At 42.4% G+C, this 12,738-nt stretch overlaps 3 protein-coding genes across 3 annotated transcripts; 1 reads left to right on the top strand and 2 right to left on the bottom strand.

Annotated features, from left to right (window-relative positions):
• Positions 1-105: 105 nt before the first annotated feature.
• On the bottom strand, positions 106-5,548 carry ivd (isovaleryl-CoA dehydrogenase). The gene is made up of 12 exons (XM_033987995.2): positions 5,275-5,548; positions 3,793-3,882; positions 3,613-3,664; positions 3,375-3,544; positions 3,201-3,294; positions 2,696-2,826; positions 2,522-2,618; positions 1,906-1,999; positions 1,692-1,773; positions 1,296-1,400; positions 1,158-1,230; positions 106-704 (listed from the first exon to the last, which is right to left on the bottom strand). Exons 1-12 carry the CDS (start codon positions 5,413-5,415, stop codon positions 571-573), a joined length of 1,263 nt encoding a protein of 420 aa, XP_033843886.1. The 5' UTR covers positions 5,416-5,548; the 3' UTR covers positions 106-570.
• A 673-nt stretch (positions 5,549-6,221) lies between these two features.
• Positions 6,222-7,849, bottom strand: ak8 (adenylate kinase 8). The gene is made up of 2 exons (XM_033987994.2): positions 7,458-7,849; positions 6,222-7,230 (listed from the first exon to the last, which is right to left on the bottom strand). The coding sequence occupies exons 1-2, from the start codon at positions 7,847-7,849 to the stop codon at positions 6,222-6,224; spliced, it is 1,401 nt and encodes a 466-aa protein (XP_033843885.1).
• A 507-nt stretch (positions 7,850-8,356) lies between these two features.
• Positions 8,357-12,602, top strand: itpka (inositol-trisphosphate 3-kinase A). Its single transcript, XM_033987996.2, has 7 exons — positions 8,357-8,795; positions 9,981-10,077; positions 10,159-10,372; positions 10,620-10,824; positions 10,896-10,997; positions 11,106-11,177; positions 11,243-12,602. Exons 1-7 carry the CDS (start codon positions 8,463-8,465, stop codon positions 11,486-11,488), a joined length of 1,269 nt encoding a protein of 422 aa, XP_033843887.1. The 5' UTR covers positions 8,357-8,462; the 3' UTR covers positions 11,489-12,602.
• The last annotated feature ends 136 nt before the right edge of the window (positions 12,603-12,738 follow it).

Genomic DNA, 12,738 nt, shown 5'->3' with positions numbered 1-12,738 from the left:
TGATCATCTCAAACCGATTATACCCGATCCAGTCTGCCCACTCAACATTTAGGTGTTTATTTTTGCACTATTAAATTAAATGGCACATTCAAAAGACAAATAACTGACATTTTGAAAGAAAAAAAAAGTTTATTCCAAAAAAGCTTTACATGTTAATAACTTTACAAATACAAAGAGTGGTATATTAGAGGAACAGTGTTGCTAAACATACTATCTACAATGTTCTCAGAAAGCAGATTAAATATTTTCACTTTACTTTGAATCATTTACAGCAAGGAGCAGCCACTGAAAGTGCAGTGTCCACTTCTTTTCATGAATTAACCATTAATACCATTAATACCATGCATAGGCTCATATTCTGTAAAATTTAACCAGAGTGTTGTGGATCTTAGATGGGAGTGTTGAGTTAGAAAAAAAACACAATTATTACTACAGTGCTACTTCATTCAGTAGACAATAAAAACACAGCTGATTTCTCTTTGCTTTGCATTCTGTAATGGAAAAGTCAAAAGAGCATAAGGCTGTTGGTGTCAGTAATTGTTAATTCACTCATGAGGCCTCAGTCCATTCCTATCTGAACATGGCATTGAAGGTCCTTCCAATGATGAGGCGGCGGATCTCACTGGTGCCTGCTCCAATCTCGTACAGCTTAGCATCCCTCAGAAACCTCCCCATTGGATAGTCATTGATGTAGCCGTTTCCACCTATGGTAATAACAGCACTTTCTATTTGACACATGCAATGCAACAAACTTAAAAATAACATTAATTCTACAATATTAAGAGTAAAACCAGTTGTTGTAACAGAGTAGGCCATTTTACACTTTTAAGGTGAGAACTGAGTACGGATTTAACTGTAATGAATTCCAGAGTTGATGAGCGCATAAAGACAGGTTCATACTCAGTCACTTAACTACATCAGTTACATAATCTAGTCATGCAGTTTGGGGACCATAGGATTTCATAACACTCACACTACTTGAAGACCTATACGCACTAGAAGCGGTAGCACAGTCTCCATATACATTTACAATGCCATTCAAGCCCTTTGGTTCCAGACCATGCTGCCTGTCCAATATTAGGAGTTAGAGTGGCCGACACAATATGAAGCAATGACCCTGCATTCTGAAGTGTTGAAGCGGAGGTTGTTGTACTCACCTAAACACTGGATACCATCCAGAGCTACCTGCGTGGCATTCTCTGCACAGTACAGGATGACTCCAGCACAGTCCTATACAACAGAGCACTGATAAGAACATAAGAGCTGAAATTATAACATGTGAGGTATTAACTTACCATTGCACTGAAGTGCCCCTTATCACAGGCTCGGGCCACATTGTACACATACTGTCGACAAGAACTCAGCCTGGTGTACATATCTGCCATCTTTCCCTGCATTAACTGTCAACAAATGTAATATAACATTATAATATAGAACTTATAATTATAGCAAAAGACAGGAACATTACATATACCAGCTACATATAACGCAATAATAAAATGTAGCAATTGGATAAAAATAGAAAATGCAAACCAATTGAACCTATAAACAAATACATTGACTACCTATTTGACGTTAAATTCTCTCATCTCCTGAGACCAAGTATAAGTGACTTTCTTTTTTTAAAAATTTGGTGTGAAGCAATACAACCCTGCTGACTAGGCATGTCCTTTTTGTATAGAAAGGTAAACCTGGAAGTGCCCAATCTTCTGTCCGAAGGCCTCTCGTACATGGAGATAGGGCACAGCAAAATCGAGGACAGCCTGCATGATCCTGGAACAGAAGAGCCACCATTTAAAATGTCACATATCCAACTTGGATTAATGGTATGTAATTTTGACACGCTGTACTCTGTCAGTACAGAATGAATCTCATATTGTGAACTAACATTCAGTATTAACTGACCCAATTGGTCCAGATGCCAGAACGAGCCTCTCCAGGTCAAGCCCACTCATCATGACATAGACGCCTTTATTAAGAGGTCCCAGGATGTTCTCCTCTACCACACATGAGGACAACACAAGCTTCAGGTTCTGATTACAAATGATTATCATCTACATACAAATGTTAATAATCTCTACGTCTATAGTAATTTATTATTATTACTATTATTATTATTATTATGTTATTTATATATCCCAATACTTGACCCTTCATTTGTGCACTACAGTATAAACAACTAACTTCACTTAAGGCTAATAGTCCTTTATTGGGCTGCAGTTAGATGTGACTGCCAACAGGAGGACCTCTCTTTTGTAGCTCTTGGGGAGAAAAAAAGGTTTGAGACACCTGGCATCATAAACAACGAAATCATGTAGCATGAGTGTACAGAGCAGTGCTGGTTGTGGCTCTGATTCTATGTGCAGGGAGGTCCTGGCTCTGCTCTTTGACCTAAATACTTTCTTCAATGGAAGTTACATCACTATCAAACCATGTAATAGGTCCTTGATAAAAGCTTCTGCAATTTAGACCCAAATGTCTTAGAATAATATGAACACTGTATTTTAAAGTCAAAGCTCACCTGGGATTTTGCAGTCTTCAAAGATCAGCTCGCATGTGTTGGAGCCTCTCATGCCAAGTTTGTCCAGTTTCTGTGCCGTAGAAAATCCTGGCATCCCCTGTGCAATGAATAAGCATTTATACCTGGTCAGTCTTTTGTGTGAACTAGTGGATTCATACATAATAAACTATGTACCTTTTCCACAATGAACGCTGTAATTCCTTTTTGATAGGCCTCTGGGTTTGTTTTAGCATAAACAATGAGGACATCAGCATCTGGCCCATTTGTGATCCAGAACTTGTTACCATTAAGAACATAGTAGTCACCTGTAAAAGCCAATGTCCACAATCAGCAATAATTTCTGAGTGAAAAGTTCCTGATTGTTAAAATCTTCCAAACTGAACTGAAAAGTTCTTCTACCACAATGTGTCAAATTTTAATTTCTCCCGTACTGATGGTAACTAAACTTCTCCTGAATTAGGCATTCTCCTGACTCTCTTGGGCAATGTGAATTATTTGCACTTTTGTGTTTACCACTTGAAAACCGAAAATGTTCCGAAGATGTCACTGGGTCTGAGTCTCTCTGGGAGTGAATTATGACATAAAGAAATAAAGTCGGACATTCCAGCCAAAGGGAATGATTTGGATATTTACTGGAGATGGGTGGATTGATCAAGTTGGAGTATGAATCACTGCTTGCCTTTCTTCTGGGCTTTGAGCTTCATGGAAACCACGTCAGAGCCAGCATTTGGTTCACTCATGGCCAGTGCTCCCACATGCTCCCCATTTAGAAGCTGCAACATGAACAGTACAAGATCATCACAACCCAGCTCTATTCAGGTAAGAGAAAAACATGAGAGCTTTGGGTCCAAACCTTGGGTAGATACTTCTCCTTCTGTTTCTCGTTGCCATGGCGGACCATCTGGTTGACACAAAGGTTGGAGTGGGCGCCATAGCTCAATGCAATGGCTGCTGACACTCTGGACATTTCTTCCATCACAATCACATGGTCCAAGTAACCCAGCCCAGTGCCCCCATACTCCACTGGGTGCAGACAATGAGTTATTTATTCCACAGCTTTTTGCTCACTGAAGTGATGAGAAAATAACTACCTGGAGCAGTCATGCCAAGGAGGCCCATCTCACCCATGGCTTTCCAGTAATCCTAAAATAAAACACACACACACAAATTGGGATCATTTTCAAATATATTTTATTGGAGAGTAGCATGTAACCAAGTTTAAGTACTAACACAGGTATGATATGATATGAATATAAACAATGATGACTTACTCTCATTTGTGGAAACTCATTTGTCTTGTCGATCTTGTCAGCGTAAGGAGCCAATTGTTCAGCACAAAATTTCCGGACACTTTGTCGAAGCTGTGCAAAAGAAAAGTTGAAGAAAATATGTTAGTTCAACATGTTTGCAAACGATAGCAACATCACGTGACTCTTCAGATGATGTGATGTGTCCTGCTGAATAGTATCCCAAGTGTGGGAAAGCAAGAACGCCCCCTTGTCTCAGTATAGCATATTATGGGCTTGTTTCCGAATTTCTATTGCCTCTTTATCCAGCAATGATGTTTAGTGTTCTCTGTCCAAATAACTTTGGCTCCATTCCAGTCTATAATGTGGTTCCCTCTTTTGCAGTAGCCTGAGATGGCAGACTTCAGTTGTTCTTGTTCTGCTTTTCATTTTAAGTGCTGGTGTGCCCATAATACACTAAACCAAGTCGAGGAGGCGTTCTTGCTTTCCCACACTTGGGATACTGTTCTGAAGAAGTTGGACTGCAAAAGGCGCTGTAGTCCTCATGATGACTGCAGACAGTAGACAAAACATGTCTAAGTAAATAAACAAACTGGTCTGTTACATGAAAACAAAAAAGTAGTTTAAAGAAAAGAAGACCAAATGAATGTTTCTGAAATATAATTGTAGACAAAAATGAGGCAATTTGTTCATATGAGCCGACAGCGGATACTGCCAAAGCCTGAGGCTGGTGAGACTCAGGCTCAGGCTGGTGAGGTTTTGAAGACACACTTCATGGTGAAAGTTATGTTTTAATTTCTATCCCATCAACATTGTGTGGGCTATCTGTGTCCCCAGATGTGAGGTGAACATGTTCAAATCAAATAGTGCTTTAGCTAAACAAGTAACAATTGTACAGTTGATTTATTCATAACTAAAATGTTTGGTTTGATTGATGTGTGATGTTCAAGGTATTCAAGGTATGCATGCTCAGAAAATTACCTATTTTCATCTACCCCCTATCCCCGCCCACCACTCTGTACTTAATTGCGACTATTTAAAACAAACAAACAATCTGTTTTGAAAAAAATGGCTGTTTCAACGTTTGTTGTTAAATAAACCAACACGTCTGAATCATAGTCGCCTATTGCGTAGATTTCTCAAGCTAATGATCACGTGGGACTCGTAAAAGACGTGACGTGTGGTCATCCAATGAAATTCAGCCCCTAGACCCCACCCCCAAACTTTTCACTGCCTACTTCCATGGAGGTGACCCATCACCTGGTCAGTTTCATACTCTTTAGACTACTTCAGATACAACTTAATGGTTTATAATTTTTGTTTATATAATGTTGCCAAAACATAGACAGTCCTTTGACGACTTCTCGATTCTATCAAAAGGTCATGCCAGGTTATGTCACCCCCCTCATGTGCTACACTTTCACTTGCACAACAAATGCCCCCCGGTCTTAGATCGTTTCATCAAATGCATCTTGAGAAACCTTCCAGCGGCTAAACGAGGCATACCTGAATCTGTTCGTCCGTGAGCCCGTTTACTACGTCGTCTACCGGGATAGAGGCTCCCGCACAGCCCCGTCTCTGGAGACCATGGAACGGGGGCAGGGAGCGTCTGCAGCCCAGGCGCATAGCGGTTCTGACGGCCAACATGCTCACAGTCACTATCTCCCGGGGATAAGGCTATAAGACAAATATGAAATATGAATAGGCTTGATGGCAGTGGTGTTGCTGCTCTCTCAGATGACGCCAAACAATCCCTCTTCTTCACGTGTATTACTGACTAGCACTTGTACCGTCTGCTGCCCCATCTGGTGGACAACATTAACAGAACACCCCAAGGATGAGGTTTCTCAAGTTTAAAAAAAAAGATGTTAAATATACCCTATATACTATTTGTCATGCAGAAACATTTTAATCTATATTTAATTTACCAAATGCTGGTTTTACATCTTATTAAAGATTGTATTTTACAAGATTGAAGTATGAATAAATCACTCGGCTTATATTCCATTCCAAGAAAAAAAAAAAAAGCCTAAAAATGTAAGGCTAAACATTACAGCTAAACACACTTACACTACATACAACAGCCTAACTAACATGTTGTCTATTTTGTCCTCAAGCCAACAAAAACACAATGAAGCATGTACTATAATATATCAATGTATGTTGCATTTATCATTTAAAATATAGCCAAAATGTATAGGTTTGTATATAAAAATGAAAAATGTCTGGGAACTCACTTTGCACCTAAATATTTTAAATTAGAGACGGTCAGGTCGCCCTTGGGACTGCATGGGAATATGTTTGTATTATTTGTATTTTTTTAATCATGTAAAAACTGTATCATTATTAGTGTTTACACCTAAATAAAGTAGAGCATATTTCATCATTCTAGTAAATGGAAAAGCATGTCACTGAGTTTATTTGTCTTTTTCAGAACATGTTTCTTTGTCTCCTCAGTTGGTGGTGAGTTTTTTCTCCAGGATCTCAAACACTGACTGGGGGTCCTGTTGTGCATTGATGTGGATGGCATCAGGGTATACAGTACTGAGCCTGGCCCTATGAGAATTGAAGTGCTGGAGCTGCTGGAGCACAGCCTCCCTGTGGTGGGCAGGGCTGGTCTTTAGGCGGCTCTGGACCTCAGCATTTGGAGCTGGGTTGTTCATGGAGTGATAGCTGATTCCAGTCACTGGATCTGTGGCTCTCAGAGACACCCTGTGAACACTCTCCTCCTCACTGAGGTCCAGGAAGAACACTCGATTTGGGTGATGAAATGTTTTCTTTAGTGCCTGGGCTTGGCTGATCTCCTCTGGGAAATCATGGAGAACCCACCCCCTGGAGCAGTCCTCTCTATTCAACCGCTTCTCCAGGACCTGCAGGACCAAGTGGTCTGGTATAGGACGTCCCATGTCCAGATAGGGTTTGATCTGAAGCCCTAGTTCACAGCGGTCCGCAGCTACAACCCTTTGGAGCTCACTGCAGCAGATGTTGACCAGATTGTACTTGTGACAGAGCCTTTGTGCCTGTAGACTTTTCCCTGCACCTGGTGGACCCAGCAGTAGCACTCTGGGGGTTCTCTGGCAGTCCCGGGTTTGGACAAATGCCAGCACTTGTTGGTAAACATCTTCAAGTGGTTGGTCACTGTTGAACACCTTCATAGAGTGTTTGTAGGCAGAGCTAAACCCAGGGATCTCACAACGGTATCGCTGTAAACGTGCAGAGAGTGTCTCCTCACTCAGAACCTGGCCCTTCACCAGTCGGTCAGCAACAGTCCTGTCATCAGGCCAGATGAAAGTCTGGTGATAGACATTTCCCGTGTCTGGATCCAGCATTCGTCCTCGATTGCGCTCCTGCAGCACGTCCTCAGGAGCACACAGGTGGACCACATGCTCAGGAAGAATACCTGCTCTCTGTAAAGCCAGAGCCTGCAGCCTGCTCTGGAGAACACCATCCAGGATCCAGCCCCTGACAGCAGAGTCAAACACTCAGTCATAAAGTACAGCATAAGCCAAGTTAGAGCCTAAATTTTGCCTATAGTAGCCAGTACTAGCCAGTAACCAATACTAGCCCCCCATAGCTAATAGATTATCAGATCTGATTTGCTCTGTTCAAACCGTCCAAATAGGCCTACAATTAGGCCTATGAGCACCCCTATGGACCTAAACATCTTCTTGGCCCCTCCCGAACGTTACCTGTTGAAACAGTCAGGTTCTCTCAGTCTCTGTTGGACCAAAGCGCAAAGCAGCTCAGCGGGTATCTCCTGGTCCTTTTTCAAATAGGCGCGAGCCTGAACGCTGATCTCCTTGTAGTCGTCCATTAACCTGTCCGTGGTCACATGGACAGCTCGTAGCTTTACTGCCAAACGGGACGCCACGCTGTGTTTGCCGACGGCCGGCGGTCCCAGCACCAGCACTCGGGGAAGGCGCCCCGGTTTTTTCAGTTCTCTAATGAGCCACTCCAGAGGGTCTTCGGGCTGCTCGATCACCAGCCCGCGCACAAGCTCCTGAGTTAGGTCCAAAATGTTGTGAGTTTCGGCATATGCACCTATCTCCAGAGGAATCCTGACATACTTCACCTTATCCATCGCTCTTAACCGGGACTATAGCTACAGAAGGAGCGTGTCTGCGTCCGTTAGTTTAGTTTATGTTTCTGAAACCATAGCAACCGGACTCTACCCTGCACTCCCTCCGAGTGCACGCGACCATACAAAACAGACTACCAGCCACTTAGTGGCCTAGCACAATTAACTGTGTGGCCTACGCAGAAAATAGACTTATGCTTTACAGTGTAGTTCGTGGACAAATTATGACGTCAAACTAGCCAAATGAAAAAAAAAAAAGTGTGTGTGCGCGCGTGCGTGCGTGTGTGTGTGTTCGTAAAACACAGCCGAAAAGGCGATGTGAGAGAATGACGAGCAGCTACAAATCCGCAGACAGTTTATGCAGGTCATATAAACTCAGGAAGTGAAAAAGTTACGCGAAGGTGATTGGCGCAGCTGTCTATGTGGTTTAGAGAGTTCACTGACGGAAACAAGGCCAAAGGGGTTTCCCTTCAGCTCAGACACACACACTACACACACACACACTACACGACGGGTGCGTCAGGGCGCACAGTCTGTCAGGAAGTGCAGAGTGCGCACAGTTGCAAACCCATCGCAGTGTAATGAGTAAAGTGGGGCTTAATAGGTAAACTTCGAAATGCCTAAAGAGACTCGCAGAAAGAGCACACGGGATTTGTTTGCAACTGGGCTTTCAGACGGGTCTCGTTCAGAAAGGAGAATCCACGAGCTGCAAGCTCCGAGCATGGCCATCCCGCAGGTTACCATCACCCCTGAGTGCGGGTCATCAGTGACGGTGCAGCAGGAGGACTGGGGACCAACGGGGGACGGGACGCTGCGCAGAACACGGTCCAACACGTCCATCTCATCCACGGGCTCCTCCACCCTAGAGTCCGAAGACGACCTGCACAGTGACAGCGAGAGCAAGGGCCGGGGAATTGTGACCCTAGAGCAGCTGGGGGACCCGTGTGAGGTGAGTACGCGCACTTGCGCATGGACTGCAGCCATACCCAGCGCGGCTCACACGCGTCCATCCACGGCGCAACAGTGGCTAACCGGTCTTCATGCACGGAAAAACAAAAGGGAAGCATGAAATTAAAATAAAGGCTACAGGCTGCAGACCGTGTAGTTCACTGTGCCTAAATAATTCTTAACTTGTATTGAGCAGCTGCTCCAAGATAAAATCTGTGACTCAACGAAAACACGTTACAAAAATCTAAACTGCACTGGATCTATACTTGCCCTGCCATCTGTTTCTGGTGGCGAGTAAAGGACTGGAACACTAATATTACTGATTTCAAAGATTACATACATGTTTATAGTATATAAAGGCAATGACGAAAGTAGTCATACCTGAAACATTATGTCATATTATAAAAGGGGTGCGGACTAGAAAGTCCGCACCCCTTTTATAATATGACCTAATGTTTCAGACATGACTACTCCGCACTCTAGATAATGTTCAGTCCTGTTTGAAAACCTGCTCTGTTTGTCACATGCATGTTTTGGTAATATTATAATCCCATCTCAGTTCAGAGGATATATATTTTTTTTTTTTGTGGATACAAAATAGAGTTTTCAGTTATGTCCCTGTTGTGACATATAAAGGCCCAACCCAACAACCAGTGTCAAAATGACCTGCCAAAAGTTTATTGAGGGGTCTGAGCTTTGTAGGCATGGTTGGTGTTCTAATGCGGCATATTCACATTATACACATGCTCCCATCAGGTCCTGGAAAACCAGATTCAGTCATTCTTGCCTCCACTCCACAAGTCTGTAGAGAAGAGAGAGAGCACGTGTGAACTGTGTGAAGTGCAGTGAATAGTATTGTTCACATGCAGATATGAGAGAAGCCCAGACTTGATATTTAACAGAGGTTTCCACTGTGTAAACTGTCCCTGTTTCATTTCCTCTTTCAATCAGAGCATGCTCAGTCAGCTGAAACACACATATACCATACACACATATTATTACTGGCAGTATATAGGCTATTATGTTCATTCTCAGTTTACAGAAATGACCCCATGACATTTGGACGTTTTCACTGTAACTAGAACTTTGGGCATACACATTCAGTCCTTTTTCAACAGTGTCAAACTGAACAGAGATGGCGAGTGTGTAGAAAAAAAAGTGAGTGAAGCCATTGTGTTGTGTGCAGGTCAGGTCATGGTCGAAGCTCAAAACCTTCGTCCGCTGGCCTCTTCGAGGCTCTCTCAAGAGAAAAGTCAACTGGGTGCAGCTGGCAGGCCACAAAGGCAAATATCTCATTATTCTGCCTATGTCATCACTGTGCATAGTCTGAGGGAGCTTAACAGAACGTGCTTCACTCTCTGCAGGGAGTTTTAAATCAGCAGAAGAAGGAACTATTCTGAAGAAGCTCTCTGAGAATGAGAAGCAGTGTTTTGAGAAGCTCCAAGAGGACCCACTGCTGCCCTTTGTACCACAGTACCATGGTGTGGTGGAGAGCGACGGACAAGGTTTTCTCCACTTGAACGACTTGCTGGTATACTTTGACCAGCCGAGCGTCATGGACTGTAAAATGGGAGTAAGGTGAGAACACGTTTGCATTTTTTAAACTCTAACAGTAGCCAAGCTTGTCAGTGTTTGTGTGCAGAATCATAATGAATTTATCAGAGCCCAGCTTTTTTGTGCCCTACCCCAGGCCCAAAGTTGGTCTTTCTAATTCACTTACTCTTAAAGAATAAGCATATTTACGCTGTCAGCCAATTGTCTGTCACATACTGTTCCAAGTCTGCCGACTGCTTAGGTTTGTGTTTATGAAGTTGATGTATTCCAGGACATATCTTGAGGAGGAGTTAGTGCGGGCTCGAGAGCGCCCCCGCCCCCGAGAGGACTTGTATAAGAAGATGGTGGAGGTGGACAAAGAGGGACCCACGGCAGAGGAACACTGCCAGGGTGCAGTCACCAAGCCCCGCTACATGCAGTGGAGAGAGACACTGAGCTCCACACACACACTGGGCTACAGGATCGAGGGCATCAAGGTAAACAGTGCCCCGCCCCTATCAACACACAGGTGTGGCCTGGGCAAATACTGACTGTTGTCTATTCACAGAAGAGCGATGGGACATGCCGGACCGACTTTAAGAAAACACGCTCACAGCAGGATATCATCAAGATCTTCCAGGACTTTGTTGGAGGCAGCACTGACATCCTGGTACATGACACAGAAAAGCATGAATGAAATTTCCTAGAATGAGTAATCTTTATTGTATGACATTTGTTTTGTTTCGTTTGTTTGTTTTTTTCAATTTAACAAAAACAGAAATTATACTTGAGCAGACTTGCAGAAATTCAGCAAGCCTTGAGCAAATCCCACTTTTTCAAGCAACACGAGGTAATCTCATGTTCAGATTCTAGTTTAAAGTTTAAATATCATGTTAGTAAAGTAGATGTTTCCAGGTGATCGGAAGCTCTCTGCTCTTCCTCCATGATGCATCAGGCAAGGCACAGGTCTGGATGATAGACTTTGGTAAGACCACGGCTCTTGCAGAAGGACAGCTGCTACACAATGTGCCCTGGCAGGAGGGAAACAGAGAGGATGGATACTTGTGGGGTCTGCAGAACCTCATCCAGACTGTAGAGGCAACTATAGAGTCCTGCAGCCATAACAACCAGACTGTGCCAACACCCAGCCACAACTTATGACCATTGTCTATAGTTAACCAGCAATAAGATTATGAAATTTGTGCTTCGGTGTGTGTTAAAATGCAAGTTATTCTGGAGAAGGGAACTCTTTTATAAGTAAGTCCATAATCTGGTCATGCTCAGGCCAAATGACACTGCAGAAAGATCCCTCACACACCCAGTGGGACAATAGTCAAATCCATCTGTTTAACTGTGTTTGTGTGAGACAAACATAAATTGGGCATTTCACATCAGATCCACATGGACTCTGTCCACCTGCTATTCCAAAACTCAGAAATAAAACACAGGAGAAGGTGTGAAGTAATGTTAAGAAACACATATTACAACACATTGTACAAGTTTATTTATTTGTACAAGTTTATAATTGTTTTTGCTGTTTTGGGGATAATGTGTAAGGAATCAGGAGACAGCAAATTGCATAGTATATTCTCTAAGCTACATACATAACCATCAATGTGAATTATTCAGCTGTAAAAATATATATATATGTTTATAAAAATGTAAAATTTTATTACAGTATAACATAATAGTCTACTATCTAGTTTGTTTTAAATACACATGTTTTATGCACTGGGAGATTTGTTGCAAGTGTTAATTAAACTGAACTAAACACGAAACAATAGCTACAACTACTTAAACACTGTATTTATGTAACACAAACAAAATACACAAAAACGAGCAGCGAGTTGCTGGTCTCCTCCTCAGTAAACATTTTATGGCAGTGATCTGCTTAAACTAATATACAATGTCAACTAAAAACTAAAAGAGCAGAGTTAGCCCAGTGTGTCTAAAAAGCATTTCAACTGCATTCTCTGATTCATAAAAATATTATCAACACAGGTCCTCATCACTGCAGTGACCACAACTTAACGGAGGCATAAGGTAAAATTGACTAGCATGACCTTTTAACCAAGTAACTATACAATAGTTTTCCCTCTTCATTGGCTTATTCAGAGTTCTATTTTTGTTGGTCCTGTATTCAAGGCGTGGCTGCCCCCGTGCTCTGTACATGTGAAAAGTAAACAATTTTGACTCCAGGTCATACAAATAATGTTCATAAAAATAAAAAATAAAAACACATAAAACAACATCCTCTCTATGCTACAGTGAAATGTCACTAGGTCTAGGACAAGGGCCTATCAGTTCTGCAGTTTTGAATGGGAAACCTATGTACCCCTTTCTATTTTTAAACCGTTTACAAAAAATGTAAATTGTGATCTTTGTTATAATCAGAACAAAGCATATGTAAT

Source organism: Periophthalmus magnuspinnatus, chromosome 22, assembly GCF_009829125.3.
Source record: "Periophthalmus magnuspinnatus isolate fPerMag1 chromosome 22, fPerMag1.2.pri, whole genome shotgun sequence".
Classification (NCBI taxonomy): Eukaryota; Metazoa; Chordata; class Actinopteri; order Gobiiformes; family Gobiidae; genus Periophthalmus; species Periophthalmus magnuspinnatus.
The sequence above is the reverse complement of the archived record's forward strand: the minus strand, read 5'-3'. Positions and strand labels throughout refer to the sequence as shown.

What these genes read in the sequence shown, in the direction of transcription:
- ivd (XM_033987995.2), bottom strand. Translation starts at nt 5,415, where the DNA reads ATGTTGGCCGTCAGAACCGCTATGCGCCTGGGCTGCAGACGCTCCCTG. An exon ending in ATGAGTTTCCACAAATGAGA is followed by an intron (nt 3,665 to 3,792) that starts GTAAGTCATCAT and finishes GTTTTATTTTAG; the next exon opens with GATTACTGGAAAGCCATGGG. An exon ending in GCTCAAAGCCCAGAAGAAAG is followed by an intron (nt 2,827 to 3,200) that starts GCAAGCAGTGAT and finishes TGGCTTTTACAG; the next exon opens with GTGACTACTATGTTCTTAAT.
- ak8 (XM_033987994.2), bottom strand. Translation starts at nt 7,849, where the DNA reads ATGGATAAGGTGAAGTATGTCAGGATTCCTCTGGAGATAGGTGCATAT. An exon ending in GAACCTGACTGTTTCAACAG is followed by an intron (nt 7,231 to 7,457) that starts GTAACGTTCGGG and finishes CTCTGCTGTCAG; the next exon opens with GGGCTGGATCCTGGATGGTG.
- itpka (XM_033987996.2), top strand. Translation starts at nt 8,463, where the DNA reads ATGCCTAAAGAGACTCGCAGAAAGAGCACACGGGATTTGTTTGCAACT. An exon ending in GCAGCTGGCAGGCCACAAAG is followed by an intron (nt 10,078 to 10,158) that starts GCAAATATCTCA and finishes CACTCTCTGCAG; the next exon opens with GGAGTTTTAAATCAGCAGAA. An exon ending in ACAGGATCGAGGGCATCAAG is followed by an intron (nt 10,825 to 10,895) that starts GTAAACAGTGCC and finishes GTCTATTCACAG; the next exon opens with AAGAGCGATGGGACATGCCG.